General features: G+C 39.0%; 1 protein-coding gene across 1 annotated transcript in view; it reads right to left on the reverse strand.

Moving 5' to 3' along the window:
* Positions 1-21,407, reverse strand: part of AP1S3 (adaptor related protein complex 1 subunit sigma 3) — a 58,125-nt gene that overhangs the window by 10,043 nt on the left and 26,675 nt on the right. The window contains exons 2-3 of the mRNA XM_076005978.1: positions 10,287-10,465; positions 8,825-8,933 (exon numbers count right to left, since the gene is read on the reverse strand). Of these exons, the coding sequence (XP_075862093.1) occupies positions 8,825-8,933; positions 10,287-10,465 (288 nt within the window). The remainder of the gene's footprint in view (positions 1-8,824; positions 8,934-10,286; positions 10,466-21,407) is intronic.

Raw genomic sequence — 21,407 nt, forward strand, 5'->3', positions numbered from 1 at the left:
TATTCTCCCAGACAATCTCACTGACTCTCTAGAGCTGTGTCTAGCATGCAGAAGGCTCAACAATCCTAGATATTTAGCTCTGATCTCCCTCTGGGGTGCTAGTCCAATACTTTCACCTGCTAACTGCTATCTGCCTATTCCTCAATCCATGTCACCATGTCCCAAACCATTATCCTTTTTCCCTTAGTCCCTATTTTATCTAGTAGTTGCAACCTCTTTCTAATTGCTCAATCTAATTTATTCTAGAGTTCAACTTATTTTCCCCTCTCCCGCATTCACCTCCCTCCCTTGGTCTTGTCTCTCTCCATTTGGTCACCAATTCTTACTGGTTCTGTTGCTTAAATGAACCCTAAACCCTTCCTCTTTTCTCTGTCTTCACCGCCACTGCTCAGGCCCACAACACCTCTCACTTAGACCATTGCAATGACCTTCTAGATGGTGGCTGTGCCTGTTAAAGGCCATTGACCACTCGCACTTCACTAAAATGCCGATCTTGTGCCTCTCCTTTGTAAGGTCTTACATACAGGACAAAGCAGAAGTGTTCAGCACAGCACATGGGAATCTTTACCAGGGCCCACATGGGAATCTTTACCAGGGCCCTGCTCTCTGGTTCCCTATGCCAATGTTCATCCATGTGTCAGCTACACGTGCCACAAACTCACGGTGTTCTTTCATGCCTCTTTCCCTTGCACATTCCAGCAATTCTTGGAATATTTCCCCAACTGTCCTTTTCTTTATTCTCCTGCTGGTAAAACCAAGCTCATTTTTGAAGGCAAAATTCAAATGTCAGGGGCAATTCCCCAAATCCTCTTTTCCCTGTTCAGATTTCACATCACTTCCCCTGGGTTCTCACTTAGATCTTCTGTGCACTAGTTTATGCTTTTTTTATTGAACACTAATCACGCCATCTGCACTGTGGGCTCAGGGCAGAGACCTTGTCTGAGTCATCTTTATATCCCTGGTCTCTGGCACATAGTAGGACTCAATCAATGTTTGTAGGACAAAATGAGCCACCACCATTTAGGCCTTGTTTCTATTATACTAAGGATTCATGGCTTCCCCGATAAATAATTCCTTGATTCTACTGAATGCTCTAACTTTACATAAAATAAATGTCCATATTTTAGCAAATTGCTCCATATATTTACAAGTTAGGTCTATAAACTTGCAGATTCCACAAAGAACATAGTTTATGTTGACAGCATATATCATACTTTATTTAAACAATTCCTTTATGAATATGGATGGACTTTTTGTCATTTACAATTTCTATTATAAATAATGCTGCCATAATTTTTGTTGTTCATCTATATGATTGTGCGTTAATTTGAGTATAGCATAGGAATAAATTTCTTGTGGAATTGTTAGGTCAAAGAATTTGTACATTTAATATTGATAAATACTATAATTTGGTCCTCTAAAATAGTCTATAAAACTTACAAATTCTAGTAACAGTGAGGATGAATACCGATTTATCCATACCATCACCAGCAATGGATATTATCTCTTAATTTTCAGATGAACATTAATTAAATTTGCATCTCCCTGCTTGCTAGTGAGGCTGTACATCTTATTAGATGTGTACTGGCCTTTTCCATTTCATGCCTTATCTATGAATTGCTTCTCGAAGGCTTTGTTTATTCTGTTGTGATATTTATCTCAGGGATTTTCAAGAATTCTTCCTGTATCATGGATACTATCTCCTTTCCTGCCTGTTATATATGTTGTAAATATTTGCTATGCTGGAAAGAATGAGGTAGATTTACATGGACAGACATGGAAATAGCTCCAAGATAGACTTGCAAGGAAAAACAGGAAGTTGCAGAGTATACACATAATGCAATCCCATTTATTTTTTTAAAATTGTATCTGTCTAGAAGAGTATGTTTAAAATATGCATTATTTTGAAATTAAACAATACAAGTAAGCAAAAAACATCACAGTAGATCAAACATTTATGCACACGAAAGAAGGTATGAAAAGTAAGCAGTTACCAGAGGTCAGAAGAGGCAGAAGTCAGGAGTTATAGTAGCAATAGCTGAGGAACCTCAGAGTTCAAGGCAGGTGTAGACCAGGAATCCCAAAATAGAAGGAGCCTCATTAGGAGAAATCATCAGTTAGAATCCTGCAAAGTGAACCTGACGGACACTAATGCAAGTTCTCTAGGAACCTCTTATACCTTACTCTGAGAGCAATGACCCATCCCTGGCCCTATGGGGCCCTCCGCCAGCCATGGGGCAATTAATTTATTGCACCTAGTTTCAAAGGATGAGGATAAGGTAAGGTGGCATGCAGTCAGATACACACACACACACACACACAGACACCTTACTATACAGTTACTATCTCTAGATCATAAGAGAAACAGATGTACCAGTTCCACTGGTATTCTAGAGAATATTACAAAAAAGCAACTATTTCATATGTAGCAACTCTAAAGTGCCATATTATTGTTATTCTTTGAGTCTACTCCATGCTTATTCTTTAGCCATCTGAGAATATAAAGAGAAAACATCCAGGAGAATCATATATCAAATTCATGTTTCTTCAGCCACTGCCTAAGTACTCAAATACTTCTAAATTCCACCTTAAGGTTTTGTCCCAGTACACTGAAAAAATGTTCTTATTGCTCAAGTGACTGCACTCCCTCTGGCTATGCAAACACACAAGCTTCCTCCTCCCTCACCATGTTATTAATAAACACATGAGCATCTTTTCTGCTCTCAGGTGTTTACAAAAGGCAGAAACTGATCATTTAACTTTATCTTCAATTTCCTAGCCTTGTGCTTTACTATAATTTGGCTTGAGGTTCTTTTCTTACAGAATACATGGTATAGTGAGATTATTTTTGGCATTTCACCAACTAAATCCTTCTGGACAGAGTCTAAGAAACGCCTGCCCTTATTCAATTCTGTTCTAAAGTGAATACAAAAAGTTTCAAGTTCATATAGTAAATGTTTCAGATAATAAGAAACTATATAAATACTATAAAGCTACATATAAAATAAAAATAATTATAATAAGAGGTACAACTATATAGCAATTAATGAATTTTTAAAGATTGCTATCACTCTCTCTCTCTCTCTTTGCCCCTCACAGCAGCCCCATGAGGTTAGCAAAGTAAATACTTCTAGTAACCTTTTGAAGGTCATTTCTCTTATCCATAAAATGGAGATACATGATGGGCCCCAAATCATGGATCTGTTGAGCAAGTGAGCTGACACCAGCATCTACCTGGCAGAACCCAGAGTCCTCCTCCACTTACAACAAAAAAACACTCTAAATCAAGTTCAAAAACTGTCTGGGACACCAACATCCACACACTCTTAGGACAGCAGTAAGAATTCACATTACTGTCTGTAATGGGAAACTATGGCAGGTATCTAAATCCTCAAACAGATCCTTATCTACTGTGAAACTTTGGGGCATTTCCTCTGAGCCTCTATAAATTGGAGTTAATGCTACTTACTGAAGATCGAAAGATTAACTAGTTAATCCTTGTAAATCTCCTTGGAATTGAAAAGTGCTAAAAAAAATACATAACTTAAACTAGTAGCCAGAGATTTTGATTCACCTGTCTTTGGAAAATAATATTTTCAGTGTTATAAGAAAAGCTCAGTACAAAGTTTTCCCTTGGATAATATAAGGGCAGCATTCAAGAAAAGCTTTAGTATTAACACAAGAAGAAAAGAAAACCAAAGAGAAATATATTACTCCTGAGATGATGTCAATGAGAATCAGACTGGAAGGCTTTGCTCATCACTGTTAATTAATAAGAACTGAACATCTACTGGGCATATAGCCTTGACTTGCTCTTAGCTGCTCTTAACTTAATGAAAGATTCATAGAATTTTTTAGTGAATTACATTTTGGTACATGACAAAGACAGAGCTTCTAAAGGTATAAAAAATAGGACAGAAAATTAATGTTGAACTAGGAATTCATTCTGATTCTCCTTATAGTTTAACTGGGCTTAGCACTGGTGAAGGTCACTCAAATTCTTTCAAGAAAGCAACATGCTCTGAAATATCTGAAATTTGATCAGATAGATTGAGATCAAAATTCAGCCCCAATTCACATTATCACACTTGTTTTAATCTAGGAAAATGCAACAGGTCAAACCAGAGTTCAGAAATGAGGAAGAAAAGGCAGGTTATGGGAAAGCCCAGACCTAGGAAAACTTCTTCAGTCCCTTGCAAAAGGCCAAGTCTGTAGTTTATTTCAAAAGTAAGTAGCAAAATGTAAGAATTTATTTGACTTATAGAAAGCATCAAATTAAATAACATCATATTTGAATATACGCTATTATATATTTGCAAATTTCTCTTTAAAAAATGAAAATGGGGAGAGGGGCAAGATGGCTGACTAGAGACATCGCTTGCTGGACTGTCCCAGAGGAAAGGAGGGTTTCAGATGAAGGAGAGGGGAGAGGGGATGCAGCTCAGGTGTAGATGGTAGAGAGAGGTGCTGGAGCCTGTGGGGCACCTCACCAAGGAAAACTGCAAAGCAGAGAAGAAAGAAGATAAAAGAAAAAAAGACATTGGTGAGGACCAAGCCCAGAGAGGCTCAGAGCCCAGTGATGGGGTTAGGGAGAATCCTTTCTCCTTCCCACACTCCTTTGGTGATCAGCGGGCTACAAGTAACTTGGAAGCTTTACCACCCGCCAAGCACTGTGGCAAGCACAGAATTGTGGGGAGAACTTGCATGATCCCAGAGCTCGGACATTCCATGCGGGGTTCCCCTCCAAGGACAGTGACCTAACAGACCGGACAGCAGCTTTCTCCCATTCAGAGTCCTATCCTGTTGGTGGGACTGCAAATTAGTACAACCTCTATGGAAAACAGTATGGAGATTCCTCAAAGAACTAAAAGTAAACCTACCATTTGATTTAGCAATCCCAATACTGGGTATTTACCCAAAGGTAAAGACTTTTCATCAAAAAGACACCTGCACTCCAATGTTTTTTTAAATTTTTTTTATTTTAGAGACCCAAACTTTTATTACTTTTTGTTCCAATTCTGTTTATTTATTTATTTTATTTTTTATTTATTTTTTTGAGCATATTATGGGGGTACAAATGTTGAGGTTACATATATTGCCCTTGGCCCCCTCCTCCCTCGAGTCAGAGCATGTCCATCCCCCAATTGGTGTGCATCACACTCATATATGTATATACCCCTCCCCTTCCCCAACATCTGCCCGACACCCAATAGATGTTATTCCTATATGTCCACTTAGGTGTTGATCAGTTAATACCAATTTGCTGGTGAGTACATGTGGTGCTTATTTTTCCATTCTTGGGATACTTCACTTAACAGAATGGGTTCCAGCTCTAGCCAGGAAAATATAAGAGGTGCTATATCACCATTGTTTCTTATAGCTGAATAGTACTCCATGGTATACATATACCACATTTTATTAATCCACTCATGTATTGATGGGCACTTAGGGTCTTTCCACATCTTTGCAATTGTGCTGCTATAAACATTCCAGTGCAGGTGTCTTTTTCATAGAGTGACTTTTGTTCTTTTGGGTAGATGCCTAGTAATGGGATTGCTGGATCAAATGGTAGATCTACTCGTATTGCCTTAAGGTATCTTCATATTGCTTTCCACAGAGGTTGAACTACTTTGCAATCTCATCAGCAATGTAGGAGTGTTTCTATCTCTCCACATCCATGACAACATTTGTTTTGAGACTTGTTAATAAAGGCCATTCTCACTGGAGATAAGTGATATCTCATTGTGGTTTTGATTTGCATTTCCCTGATGATTAGAAATGTTGAGCATTTTTTCATATGTTTGTTGGCCATTATTCTGTCTTCTTTTGGGAAGTTTCTGTTCATGTCCTTTGCCCACTTTTTGATAAGGTTGTTTGATTTTTCCTTGCTGATTTTCCTGAATTCTAAATAGATTCTAGTTATCAGCCCTTTATCAGATGTGTAGCTTGCAAAAATTTTCTCCCATTCTGTGGGTTGTCTGTTTGCTCTCTTGCCAGTTTCTTTGGCTGTGCAGAAGCTTTTTAATTTGATCAGGTCCCATTTATTTATTTTTGTTGCTGCTGTAATTGCCTTTGGGGTCTTCTTCATAAACACTTTGCCTAGGCCAATGTCTGGAAGAGTATTTCCAACATTTTCCTCTAGAATTCTAATAGTTTCACACCTAAGGTTCAAGTCTGTTACCCAGCATGAGTTGATTTTTGTGAGAGGTGAAAGGTGTGGGTCCTGTTTCAGTCTTCTACATGTGGCTATCAAGTTTTCCCAGCACCATTTATTGAATAAGGATTCTTTCCCCCAGTGTATGTTTTTCTTTGCTTTGTCAAAGGTTAGATGGCTATATGAGGATTGTTTTATATCTGGGTTTTCTGTTCTGTTCCACTGGTCAATGTCCCTGTTCTTGTGCCAATACCGAGCTATTTTAATTACAATAGGCACTTGAATGTTTATTACAGCACACCTCACAATTGCAAAGATTAGAATCAACCCAAGTGCCCATCAGTTCATGAATGGATTAATAAAATGTGGTACATGTAATGTATACCACAGAGTACTACCATAAAAAAAGATAAAGTAATACCTTTTGCAACAGTCTAGGTGGGACTGGAAACTATTCTCCTAAGTATCTCAGGAATGGAAAACAAACACCACATGTACTCACTAATAAGTTGGAACTAACCAATGAGCACACATGTGCACAGAGGGAAGTAAAACTCAGTGGAAATCAACCAGGGGCAAGGGGAAGGGGGGCGGGGAGAATAAGCCAATTTAAAAGTTACTACAAACACTATTTGGGTGACAGGTACACCTTTAGCCAGGACTCAAGCATTATAAACACGATCCATGTAACCTAAAACATTTGTACCCTCTTCATATTTTGAAATTAAAAGAAAATGAAAATAAATTTAGTACACCATGAGATGGAGAAATAAAAGCTGGTCTAGCTGTCTTATTACTTCTATATATTGACCAACAACCTGAAATCCAGGAAGCAGGGATTTGTCTTATAACATCATTTACAAGGAAGGAAAAAAAAGGAGGGAAAAAAATTCTTTTAGAAATCTTTTGAGCACTCACCCTTATGAAAAGTGCTACCACAAATCTGATAAAACCCAACCAATGCTGCAAATACTGCTCATTCCATTAAAGAGAATACAGAAAACTCTTCTGGAAACAAATTCTTCTAACAACACTAAAAATCTTCAGTGAGCAAGAGAATAGGGAAGGGGTTAATGCTCAGAAGAAAACATGTTCTAAATCGAATGATTTATTTCTGAGGCTGTGCACTGGATTAAATGTTTTAAACCATTTGCTAAAATTTGGCCCACAACTGGTTACAGGTGGTGGGGGAAAAAACAAAAAGCAAATAAGTCTCAGGTTGTGATCTCAAGAGACTTCTCATTTGGTGGCCAAGCAAATCCTGTACCAATTAGGGATGCTGCCAGGCTGTTTGTTGTCACTGGATCACTGATCACTGTCAGGTATATAAAGAGAGAAAAGCAATAAGGTTGGAAGAGAGGTCTGGGACCAATGTTTTGAAAGCTTAAATGTCAAGCTAGGAGGTTTGAATTTTTATTCAATGATGATGACGGAAAGTGACTGCAAAGGAATCCCACACCTATATTTGTGTTTCATAAGGAAGATGGTGTTTAACAGGCCAAGTTGGGGAGCAAAGAAAAGCCCAGAGGCATAAAGGGCCATATGTGAAGTTTAAGAAAAAGGCAAAACTGAAATCCCAAGTAAACCTATACTAGCAACAGTGGAAAGAAGGAGATGGATTTTAGCCCAATTTGTATAGACAGAGACAATGGGTAGAAAAAGATGAAAGAAACACTTTCCCTTTGCATTGAAGGATCATGGAACATCATAAATTCCACTCATAAAGCAGAACAGGTCTTCAGAAGATGAGTTTGGTTCTTGACCATGAGAAGCCCAGTGGAGACCAGCACCAACAAAGTGAAGAGTAACCTAGTAATAGATTTCCAGGAGAGATGGTAAGGAGACACACACAGGGCATAGGAAGAGACAGAGGGCATAGAGAGGGTGGGAAGAGGAAGGGAGTGCAGTGGATGAAACCAAGGGAGGGCCTTCAGAACTATAGGACAAGAATAAGCAGAAATCAATGTCCTGTCGCAATGAAGTAGAGCGAGTTTAAAGCAATGCGATGAGCAAGGATCCAGTGCCACAAAAAGGTGAAAGCAGGTGAATACTTAAGACGTGTCACTGGGGTGGACCTATAGGGAGGGCTCAGTGTAACTCTGTGATCTCCTTGGAGCAGTGGAGATGGGACCCACACTGTAAGCCACTGCAGAGTGAACGGGTTCTGAGGATTGGGGCACCTGCTAGAGTGTATTACTTGGCAGAAAACGCAAAAAGATTGTCAAATAGCAACGGGAGGGAAAGGATTTAGATTTTTTTTCTGGTGTTTTTTTCTTAATATTAAAGAACACTTGTGGCTTAGAATAAAAAGCTGGAGAAAGTATAAAAAGTCAAAATAGGAGAAAGACGTCAAAGCCAATGAGGAATTGAGGACAGAATATCAAGGAATCCCTCAAAATTAAATTCTGGTTCATGGAAACAAGGTGGCTAGTGTAGCTGTGGTCTAAAGATAAATGCACGACCTCCTCTTTAAAGCTTTGGGTCATTCATTCACTAAGAATTACAGATAGGGAGAAAAGCCTTGTATTTTCATCCTAGGTGGTCTAGTGTGATCCTTGGTACAAATGTAATTCATATTTTAGATTTGAGAGAAAGAAGGGATGTGATGGGAGAAAAACTAAACTGAAATGGAGATCGTAACTAATACTAAGAGACCAGCACAACACTTACATTTCCAAAGTATTTGTCCAGCAACTCCACATAACGATGCACAATCTCTAGTGTCAAGAGCTCATTGTCCTGATTTTCTACTGCACAGCAAAAATATAAACTAGCATACCTTGAAAAGAAAAATAATGAAGAAAAGCAAAATATGATGATACATTAAACAATCTGAAGATGATTTTTCCCAAAGAATATGCGAAGTCTCCTCCTCCCCTTCAGAGACACTCCCCATCCAAGGTTGAAATCATTCGTCATATTCAATATCCTCCAGAGATATAAATCAGAGTATACTGTGGTGATTGGTTCACTTCTGTTAATTATGTGAAAAGCTCCCAACAAAATCTCACCTTGAAGAGCTATAATCAGGGAGACAGAATCCTTTGGCTCATGATAATCAGTGTCTGTCCACACCTCCCTCCAGCTTTTAAATCATTCACTGTAAAATCTAAGCCTCCTCACCAACACTCATTGGGCCCCACTCTCCCTATACTGTCACTCCATGCTGTCCTTCTCAGCCACTGTGTGTGTGTCTCCCACCCTCAACTTGTCAAACTCTAATCTTGGACCCAGCAAAAAGAGCTCTGCAGGAACTTATTGGTTAATTTACTCCATTAAATATCAGTCTACAGAAGTTACTTCTGTTTTTCCAATCTGGTTTTATAAACACCCTTTGCAAGAACATTTCTAATGTGTGTTTTCCCTCTAGAAGTTGCAGTATGATGTTGGATGCAGAGTCAGGTCAGCTGTGTTCTGGTCCTGGCTTGGGCAGGGTCTTCGTGGGCAAAATTATGTTACTTCTTGGGCCTCAGTTCTCTTCTCTATAAATTGAGGTTCCTTTTTAGTATGGTCTTGCCATGGCAGGCAGGTGTGGCAAAAAGAATATACAGGCTTTAATGCCAGAAAGATCTGGATTTGAATCCTGGCTCTACCAATTACCACTCAATTACTATGCTTGGGGACTGATTACTAAACTCTCTGTGTTCACATTTTACTCATCTACAAATAGGCATAATAAGGATAAGAAGACCTGCCATTTGAATAGTCTCCATCTTTCTAACACACTAACCTGCACTTTTTCCATAGCATTTGTGACTAACTGAAAGTATTTTGTTTACTTAACAAATAAGTACATTCCAGAAAAGCAGGAATGTTATATGTTTTGTCTATTGCCGTATCTCCAGCCATTAGAACAATACCAGGAATATAAAAGGTACTCATAAAATATTCCTGGAATGCATGCACGTGCTATCAATGTGCAGTCTGAGTACCCAGAATCCATCTTGGCACACAGCGGTCCTTTCAATGAAATGAGAGTTCTTTTCTACTGACTCTACTGTTACAAATAGTTGGGGCCCCAGCCTTCAACGATTTCAGTAAATGATGGCATTGATATTACGATCTAAAATGTTCAGGGTTAGAAAAACCGAAGCAATAATGAAAAATTCAGTTCTCACAAGGTTACTCACACCTTTTATAAACAAGTTTTAGCTCCTTCCAGTCAACAAAGCTGCTCGTCCTGTGACCACGAGAGAGAATAATCTGAACGATTTCCCGGGTGATCTTCTTCCTTTCTTTGTCGGGCAGAGTTGTGTACCACTTCTGCAGACGCAATTTCCCCTGTCGACTGAACAGCAATATGAACTGGATCTAGAAGGAGTAAACGGCAGGGAAACCAGAACCTCGTCAACCAAATCATTCTGCGTAGACGCTGAGATTCGGCGGCTGGATTTACAAAAAAATTTAATTCTGAACACATGAAAAAATACTTACCAGCATGAAAACTATCATCTGACGCATTTTACCCATCAGAGAAAAAGGAAATGTGTACATCCCAAACATAGCTTACTTCTATTACAGAAGAAAGATAAGATTTTTATTTTAATTCTTTTAAAGAGTTATAATTCCATTATAGAGAGCAAAATATGTCAAAGGAGCAATAGTACTATTTTGAGAAAACATTAAATTCTTCCTTCACAAGCCAAAAAAAAAAAAATGTTAAGAACAATGGCAGGGTTTACTTTAAAAATTGCACTCCATATTACAGCTATAGAAACATTGTTAATATAGAAAGAAAGAAAAAAAGTAAAAAATGAAGGAAAGAGTGAGAGAGCAAGAAGGGAATTATATCCTACATCTTAAATATAAGCTCTTTTCTCCACTTTGTGGGTTACGTGGCTGGGAGCTTTAAAATCAGACATCTCCAGTTATAATTGTCTTTGGCATCACAACAGATTTTTAACAATTTAGATGGTGTGTTGGCTATACTAGGAAGCAGCCTGATTTTATTTTCAAATGTTTCAAAATGTGTATTTGAAACGAAGGTCCATATTTTATTGAATTTTTAAAAAGCTAAATGACTGGAAGACATTGTAACATCTAGAAATTTACTTCATAACCTGGGATGTATGGTATATTTTATTTTCAGAAATTGTCAGATGGCCTGATCTTTATGCTTATAAGAGTTTGAGTTTCCTCAATCTACAGTATTAGATCAGGTTTAGAATCATAATTTATTGGGTTATCATAATTTTGTTGGGTTCTTGTTTTGTCTTCAAAAAATAAAATTCATTGTCTCAGTTGATTAGGTCATACAGAAAATGATACATATTGGAGCCAAAAATAATTTAAAATCTTTTGAAAACTTCTTACAAATAAAATATTCAATTCTTCATTGAAGAGGTTTGGCTCTAAATGACGGGGTACAAGCCACAACTGCTCACTAGGTGGCGATATCTGAGGGTCATATGAAACCAGGCTCCTTACTCAGAGCTTTCCATAACCCCAGCCTACAGAACTGGAAATAGCTCATCTTCTGTCTTAGAAAGGAAACATTTATTATAAAAAGTATCTGAGTACCAAGGCTTCACAGGTGATGAGAAAACAAGTTAAAAAGCCCTGCTCATCAGAAATATCACCCTCAGTCTGGAATTTTATTTTATTTTTATTTATTTATTTATTTATTTATTTATTTATTTATTTATTTATTTATTAATTAGAGCCCGGGTCTTGCTCTGTCACCCAGGCCAGAATGCAGTGGCCCAATCATAGCTCACTGCAACCTCCAGCTCCTGGGCTCAAGATATCCTCCTGCCTCAGTCTCCGCAGTAGCTGGGACTACAGGCACAATCCACCACACCTGGATAATTTTTCTTTTAATTTTTTTTGCAGAAACGGGGTGCCGAAATGTTGCCCAGACCGGTCTCAAACTCCTAGCCTCAAGTGATCCTCCCACCTTGACATTTCAAAGTGCTAGGATTACTGGTGTGAGCCACCACGCCAGGCTTGGAATTTTAACACAGCATTTTCTTCAATACCCATTTCACTATCAGCAAAGGTATAAATAAGTCAATAATGGAGCACAGTTAATACTTTCTAAGAATCATATTGAGAAGGATACTTTTGCTTCCAAGAAGAGATCTTTGTAAAAGTGATTGAGATCCTAAAGTACAAAACTGAATGGTTGTAGAACACCTCGGGATCTTTAGAATAAGGCTTAGCTTAGCATCATCACCAGTGAGTAAGATTATTCAATGCAATGTTTAGTGAATGGTCGGATTTTTACTAGAGAAATGAAATCCATGTATTTGCTTGGTATTCACTTTGTATGTCCTGTCAGAAATTTTTTTTTTCTTCCCATCTAACTTAAATCTCTTCTGCTACAATTTAAACCAGTTCTCTCTGATATTATCCATGAGTATATAGACATATTTGAAGACAGCCTTTAAGTCTTTCCTTCACCTTTTCCTTCCAGAATGAAGAACCCTGGTTTTATGTCTTCTTTTTATTGATTCTATTTTCAGATCTCATAATCATCATTGTTGAGAGTCCTCTGGGATTTCTCCATAGGCTTAATGTTACTTTTAATTCAGGGCACCTAGATCAATGCTCAGAGTCCTATTGAGAGGCTGGCACTACTGCTGAGTTTAAGGGTAGATGCCTTTCCAGTGCTGTGTTGGAAACTTATCTCAAGATCAGATCCCTGCTTTCTTAACACCATGGATCAACAATGCAGAACAATGAACAAAGCGCAGCTTTTCATTCTAACAACGAATTCAAGGATGATCAGGAACATAATACGCACATCCATAAAGCCCATATAAAATATAAAAATTCCAAATTCAGAAAAAGCAACACATAGATTCAAGTTTGTCCAATAACTGCACTACATAAGACAGTGTTCAAAGATTTTCCCCCCCGTCAAGTTCTGCTCCGCTTGAGAAATGGGCTTGCGTGACAGTGGCTGGGCTGTCACCTCTCCAGATTTACGGGTGTAGCTTGAGCAAACTGGCAGAATGAATCGCAATGATTCACAAGAGTTCATCACCTCTAGCAATTAGTTTTATCCAATTTATCAGTTTAGTCATCCAAAGAACATTTGAATAATACTCTTCAAGAGGTTAATCAAATACTGTGTTCGATTAGCATTAGCTTGAGAGGGGGAAAAGGTAGTCGAAAGGTTTCTTCAATATTTGCCAAGACCCAACTTAAATTCAAGTTGATGTCGTAAAAAAAAAAAAAAGAACTTCACCTGACTTCAGAAAACAACACCCCAACATTCCCTTTCCATAATATCACTGGGAAGAAAGGAACAATAGATGGAACCTTCTCCTGGGAAATGCCAAATCCAGCAATAACCATAAAATCTGACGAACTGTGTTGAGCACAGTTGACTTCTTACACTTGTCTCAAATGCTTGGCCTCAGGTGGGCTTTTGGCTTCACCAAGACCTCCCATCCCCACCCCAGGAGGAGGCACTTCTGTGAGCTGCCTTTTGAGGAGTCCAGTTTGGTCACAGATGATCCCCCAAATCCAAAGATGTCAGGCGAATCAGCATTCATTGTCCTCTGAGTGTCCACTAGAGCAATCGTGTGACCTAACTGGTTCAGCCCCAAATTCTCACTTTGACTCAAAACACAAACTGCTCAGGGTGTTTTCTTATTATATGTTTCTGAAGCATGTGCAGGGGAGCACCACTAGGCCTTTCAGGGAAGCGCAAACCAGAACATGAGCAGCATGTTGCTCTAAGCCAGTGTTAGCATCTTCCTTCTAGTCGAAGGTGAACAGTCCAAGCTTCCTCTACCAGCCTTGGTTCCTCATGTTTGCAAATCTCCCTGCTCTTGACCTGGACTCACAAAACAGACCGACCACCAGCCTACAAAAAGAGAGGCATCCAGGAACCTTTCCCAGTCCCCAACACTGTCACAGCATGAACACCACCTCTTCAAGACTAGCTTGTATTTCAAAATGTGAACTGCAAATACAAGGACACAGAATATGTTCCTTCCCTCTAATTCCATCAACCTGACAGGCCTCTCCTCTGGTGGCCCAGATCACATGACACATCACTTAAACACTGTTGCCATGATCCTCACCTCCTCACTCCCTTTTCCAACCTCCCTTTTCCAACCTCCAGCCACTCTACAAATTCCAAATCCAGGTCAGCCCATCCACCTTCATCTTCACTGCTATATGGAGGCCTCAGGCACACCTGATAAAAATCACAGAGGGCTTTGCAGATTGGTGCTACCATACATGGATGATGGCTGAGCCCTGTTGAATCTCTAGTGGGACTTGGAAACGTCCCGTGTACCTCTTAAGGCAAAGGATTTCCCAGCATTTCCCCCTCTATTCCCCGCATGGGCCATTCCAAGTCACCACCACGCCCTTCAGAGTCCCCAGCTCCACCCTCCCTCTCTGACTCCAAGGAAAGGATAAAAGCCATTCTGGGGGTTTCCTCAGCTCCTCCCAAACCCACATACCCCTGTGCACAGACCTGGTCACACCCACAGCCCAACCCAATTTCTTCCTGTGTCAGGAAACACAACATCTTAGCCCTGGCTTTCAACCCTCAACCCATCTCTTGGGGAGCATCTTTTCATCATTCCTGCAGTCCTGCCTGTGCCCCATTCTGGGGCTCCCTACCTGCAAATGCTGCGCAAGCCTACGTCTCTCTCACCTTTGAAGAGCAATGGTCCTCTCTAGAACTCCTGCCCTCCCGAAAGGTAGTAACCTTTCAGCAGTAAGCACCAAGCCTCCTCAAGTGTCTATGCCTTTGGACTGTAAGTCTACTTTTAAAATCTTAAGCATGTGCCTTAAAATGCAGATGATCATTTAGGCATTAGATGTTTACCCCAGTTCTTTATAGTAACATACAAAAAAATAAATAAGACTGGAAGACACCTAAATATTCAGTAATAGAGAAATGTTTAAGTGATATGTGTTAAATAATTTCCATAATGTAAGAATGCCTATGATATAATGCTAAGTTACACAACATAGAATATAAACTTGGGTGTGTAGTATTATAGCAAAAATGTAAAACTGTACTTGCAAAGAAACTTTATGAAGGAAGGACACTAAATGGTTAACAGTGGTTATCTTAGAATAGTGGAATTATAAATGTTATTTTTTTATTTTTACTTGCCTGGATTTTGCAAAATTCATATGTACGATTCTATAATTAGAAAAAATGCTTAATAAAAATAATGTTAGTGAGTTCAATAAAAATCAGTCAACATTCTATCTGAAGGCCTAATACTAAGTAAATGCCAAGGTTCTTTCAACAAATAAAACTATATCTCAAAGATATGACGAACTATTCGGGAGCCCCTGTAGTATAGCAAAAAGAATACGGACTGTGTGGTTGCCAGTGGTGATGAAGGTATGTAGGTGAGGAATAAATAGGCAGAGCACAGAGGGTTTCTTAGGGCAGTAAAAACACTCTGTATGATACTATAACGGTGGATACATGTTATTATAAATTTGTTCAAACCTATACAATGTCCTACACCAAGAACAAAACCTTAGGTAAACTATGGACTTCGGGTGATAATGATGAGTTGGTGGAGGTTCATCAATTGTGACAGATGTACCACTCTGGGGGGATGTTGAGCAAGGGAGAGGCCATGCATGCATGGAGCAGGAGGTATATGGGATGTCTCTGCACCTTCTGCCCTTCTGCTCAATTTTGCCATGAATCTGAAACTGTTGTAAAAAAAAAAAAATTATGTCTCAAAAAAAAAAAGGAATACAAACTGTGTAGCCAGACAAGATGTCTCCGAGCTGTGTAACTAAGATGACAGCTATGTATGCACAGGGACAATGATGGTAGGTAAGGGGTAGGTAAGGGGTACACAAAAATGACCATTGTTGCCTTGCTAAGATGTGGGAGCCACACTAATTATTTTTCTTTAATTTCAAAGCAATATTATTTAATTGTGGCAATGAAATGAAGAAAGTGAGGGAGCGATGAAACACGAGCCTATAGTTTAGGCTTTATTCACATTAACCAGAACATTGTTTTTGCAACAGCAGGTGGTGATCAAATGGGTTGTGAAACAAACTTAGTGGCTTACAACCAGCATATTTTTAATGAAATAAGAGTAGAACAGGACAGTACATTTCAGAGCAATCACACATAATAGGGATAAGTATTATTTCAATAAGCTTTTTTTTTTTTTTTTTTTTTTTTTTTAGAGACAGGGTCTTGCTCTGTTACGCAGGCTGGAGTGCAGTGGCATCATCATAGCTGAATGAAGCCTCAAACTCCTGGGCTCAAGTGATCCTCCTGTCTCAATCTCCTGAGTAGCTGGGACTAGGGTTGCATAGTGCCCTGTAGTGCACTGTGCCCTGCTAATTCTTTTACTTTGTATAGAGGTAGGGTCTTGCTATATTGCCCAGGCTGATCTCAAACTCCTGGCCTCTAGTGATCCTCCCCACATTGACCTCCCAAAGTGCTAGGACTATAGGTGTGTACTACTACTACACCTGGCCAAGAAACTGTTATTCCAGTTGCATATATTTATACTGGGTTGGAGGAGAAAGGAGGGGGATGCAAAGAAAGACAACAACAATGACCCTGAGCCCAGTGACAAGGTACAAAATCAGAAAAAAAAATGTTTAAACACAAAGCTGGTAAGTAAGGAAATGTTAACAGAAAAGCAGCTTTACATTTAGTGTTAATATTTAAATTCTTAGAGCATGCTGCATACCAGGAAGAATATTCATATGTATAAAATGATTTTTTACAAATATGGGAAGCAATTGTTTGAACAGGGCTCTGGGTGTGTCAAACCACTGCATTTTAAACAGTCAGAAAGCCAACCTTCTAGAGAAGTAGTATAACACTAAAGAGATAATATGATTATGAAAGATAGATACTTCTTTTGAAGCAGAAATGAACTCAAACATTTTTTTTTAATGCTAACAAATTAAATAAACAAGTAAAATGGAGAAAAATGCCTCACTTGGTCATGGTGTCAGTTTGAAAACACTCCACCTGGCAGTCAATATCCTTCTCTCATTTCAGGATTAACCAGAGATGATCTCAGGAGAAATAATCACATCAGCAGATAAAATAATTGTATTTCAGAGAGACCCTACAGCACAGCTCATTTATTCATTCCAGCAATATTTATTGAGTGCCTAGTATGTGCACTACAAAACACACAAATATGAGACTTGGCCCTCTACCTGGAGGAGTTTACAATTGTGATAACAAATCAAAAGAAATTTCAAGGTAAATATATTGAATTAAGCACAGGCCTTCATCTCCTCTCCCTGCAAAAATGCTACTAAAATGAGAGTGGTAGAATTTTCAAAAATGTATTAAGCCCCAAAGACTAAGAGAATGGCAAAGGAGATGACAGCAGCTGAGAGGCTTCAACCCCATCTTTGGAAGATGGAACGGTGACAGAAGTATGATGATTGATTTAGCAAAATAGGAAAGTTGTCACTTAAAAGGTGAATCCCAAAGAGAAACCAGCCAACTCTCCCCAGAGAATGCTGAGAGCAACACTTGGGGGAGAGCAACCGCATCCCTAGAGGACAAGGAATAAGGCAAAGTTCTGAAAACAAGGAGACAGGCTGAAAGTCAGCCTATAGAGTAGTTGACATTTGCTACTTGCAGCATTTCCAGGGACTATAGCTAAGTGAGAATGTATATGAATACACACATACACACACACACACACACACATCCAGCAAATTGTTTGGACAGGGCTCTGGGTGTGTCTGAATCCAGCTGGATTCAGAACTCCAGCAAAGCCCATGCAGTTGGAGGACCTCTTAGCATAGCTTGTCCCAGCCCCCAGCGTCAGTAATGGACAGCAAGCAGCTGCTACTGACATTGTGCATACAAGCAAGGCTTTACCTAAGCTGAGAAGCTCAAATGTGTGTCATGCCACAGTTCTTACATACTCAAGGCTTGCATTATCACTCAGAGGCCTTACACAAATCGGCTATGCCCGTAAGAATAAATAATAAGTATAGACACCTGCAACTCCCCTTAAACCTAATCTTAAACCGGATCTTAAACCTAATTCAGAGCCTGCGAAGCACTTATCTTCATCTCGGAGAGAAAAGTGTTCCTGAGCTTCCACCTCTAGTTCATTGTACAGAAAAACCCATCCCTTCATTCAGCAGACAGAAAGATTTTTCCTGAAGACACTAAATGGCAGAGAAAATAACATTTATCGGGTGTCGGGCAGGTGGGGGGGATGGGTATATACATACATAATGAATGCGATGCGCACCAACTGGGGGATGGACACGCTTGAGGCTCGACTCAAGGGGGGAGGGGGAACAAGGGCAATACACGTAACCTTAACATTTGTACCCCCACAATATGCTGGAAAAAATTTTTTAAAATAAAAAGATAAAAATTAATAAATTCATTAAAATTAAAAAATAAAATAAAATATTCTTCCATTTTCTAACTACTTTAGTAAAAAAAAAAAGACCTCTACATACTAACAATGAAGGCTACCAGTCAACCCAACCATGCCATCGGGACTGCCTGTCAGCATTTAGCATCCCACTACCAAATATGAATAGAGGCCAACGCATTTAAAAATAGTCTCTAAAAAGAAAGAAACAGAAACAAATAAAAAAAAAAGTAAGACATTAGATACAGTAACAAAGCATGAAGCTGAACAAATCCTTAAACACACACCCACACAATATGCTCAGAGTTAAAAGATGGAGTTCCTATATCAATAAAACAAAAACAGTATTCTACTTTTTAGAAAAAGAGACAAGAAAAAGCTCTTGAAAGTTAAAAAGCATGATAACCAAAATAAAGTCAAAGGAATATCCAAGAAATTGGAATTTAAAAAAAAAAATAGATGTAAGCCAGGCATGGTGGCATGAGCCTGTAGTCCCAGCTACTTGGGGGCCTGAGGAGGGAGAATAGAGATCCCTTGAGCCCAGAAGTTCAAAGCTGCAGTGAGCTAAGATCACGCCATTGCACTTCAGCCTGGACCACATAGCAAGACCCTGTCTTAAAAACATTTTTTTTTAAATAAATGGTAAATTAGAGGAAAAGATAAAATTATTAGGGGATCAACCAAGAAGGTATAATGTCATGAAAGATGGAATAGGAATCATAGAGAACAAGAAAAGAATCAAAGAAATAATTCAAAAATTTTCCGAGGACAACGTAGATGAAACTTCCAATTAGAAAAGCTCATCGAGTGTGCACCACAATGAATTTAAAAGTGCATCAGCAGTTCAGAATGACCGAGATAAAGCGAGTAGCCTAAGCGATTCCAGGAAGACTGTCTACATGCAGTGGATCAGAAATCGGAAGAGCAGATCACCACTTACAATACTAGATGTTGTAGGATGAGAAGTCTACGTCCAGCCAAGTTATCGACCAAGGGAAACAGCCGAAGGAACATTTGACATTTTCACACATACAGTGACTAAAAATACAAAGAAAAAAAATAAATAAATTTACCTCCAAATTGCTTAAGTATAATGTGTCTTACGAAGCCACTGGAGGATGTACCTCAGCAAATGAAGGAGTAAATGCAAGAAAGAGTTAGCTGGGTTCTCCGGACACAGAGAGCCCAAAGCGAAATGGTGGTGAAAGGAAAGGCCAGGGTGGCAGCCATACTCCAGGCCAAGAAACCACCACGCTCCACGTGGAAGAGAGTGTGTGTGCACGTGTGTGCGTGTGTGTGTGTGTGTATGTGTGTGTTAGGGTTGGTAGGAAGGGTGGCCACAAGAGAAGTAAATGCTCAATTACCATAACAGGAAATCAAGAGATAACGTAAAGAGTAATGAATAGAAAAGTACAACATAAGCATACTTCTTAGAAATACAGAGATAAATAGCAAAAGAAAAGGCTGTAGTTATTGAAAGGGAGGAAAAACTTGGGAAAGGAGAGGGGGTTGCTGTTTTCATTATAAATTACTGAACTCTATTTGATTTTTGAAATTATGTATATAGCTCACATATTACTTGGATTAAAAAATGAAAAGTAATTTGAAGAAGAATAGATAAGAGATGGTGGAGTATCTACATTTGACAGTGACATTAAAAGCCTATTCTGGGATGTTGTTATTCCCTCTCTTTCCCCACATTAAACCCAAAAGTTTAGAGGAAAAATACTTAGAGACATTAGTTATTCTAAAATTATGAGCTATCATTTGATTCTACCTAATGCATTTTTCAGTTCAAAGAATAAAGGTTCCATTAGTTTACTAGCTTCTAGGTGGGCTAATACATTTTAATATATGTGCTGACTTTACTTTCAGGCATACAACATTGGATCTGAATTCTAATGACCCTAATAAAATTTTTTCCAACTTTATTGAGGTATAACTGAAAAATAGGTATTTGCAATATAAAACATTTTTATACATATACACTGTAAAATGATTACCACAATCAAGCTAATTAACATATCCATCACCTCACAGTTATTTTGTGTGTGTGAGAACCAAAGTTTTTGCTGATTCTGTGCCTATCTTTCATGTTTTAATAAGTCATTACATTCTCCTCGCCCTTCACCTTTGGAATTAAGAAAGTTCACCTGTTGAGCCTCTTTCCCTACCATGGGTTTCTTAATTCCCTGATCATTTTGCATTTTTCTTCCTAAATCACTTCTAACTCCATTCCTTGCTCTTAACAGGGACTTGCACATTGATGGAATTGTTAGATTTTCAGAAACAACAACTAGCCCTGTATTAAAATTCTGGGTAGAGAATTGCCTGGGGTTTTCTATAAGAGTTAGGGAACACTACGCTGTTCTTGAGATAGCCTTCCTTAAAAAGCTCAGGGTTTTATTGGGCATCATAAACTTACAACTGGGATTACTTTCCTCCAGATGCAATAAACTCAACTAGCACCCATATGTGCCAGATCTTCTGGCAGCTTATCCTGACTGTTTTAACAGTTCTCTGGCCAGAATTGCTTAATAGCATCTGCAAACCGAGAGGGCCAGCTGCCCTCTTCTTTCTGCTAGATCAATTATAAAAATGTTATGCACGACTCGTCTGCACATTCATTCCTCCAGGGCTCCACCGTTTACCTTTCCATGTAGGGATGAACCTTTTAACAATTATCCTGATTTCCTTTCTCTAAGCACGCTCTGAGAGCCACAGCGCTGTCTCTCTGGGGCTGCTACCTCTCAAGCAACTCCTTTGGTCTGGACCCCTATTAGAGAGGCTTTCTGAAAGTGGAAAAAAGGACATCCACTATTTCTCCACCAGCATGGTGTATTCACCTTCTCAAAGGGCTCCAGCCACATACAGTTCCCTCTTCCACAAGCCAAGTTGTCTTCTTTTTGAAAAGGTCATTCGTG

The sequence above is a fragment of the Microcebus murinus genome, chromosome 8 (assembly GCF_040939455.1).
Source record: "Microcebus murinus isolate Inina chromosome 8, M.murinus_Inina_mat1.0, whole genome shotgun sequence".
NCBI classification, from domain to species: Eukaryota; Metazoa; Chordata; class Mammalia; order Primates; family Cheirogaleidae; genus Microcebus; species Microcebus murinus.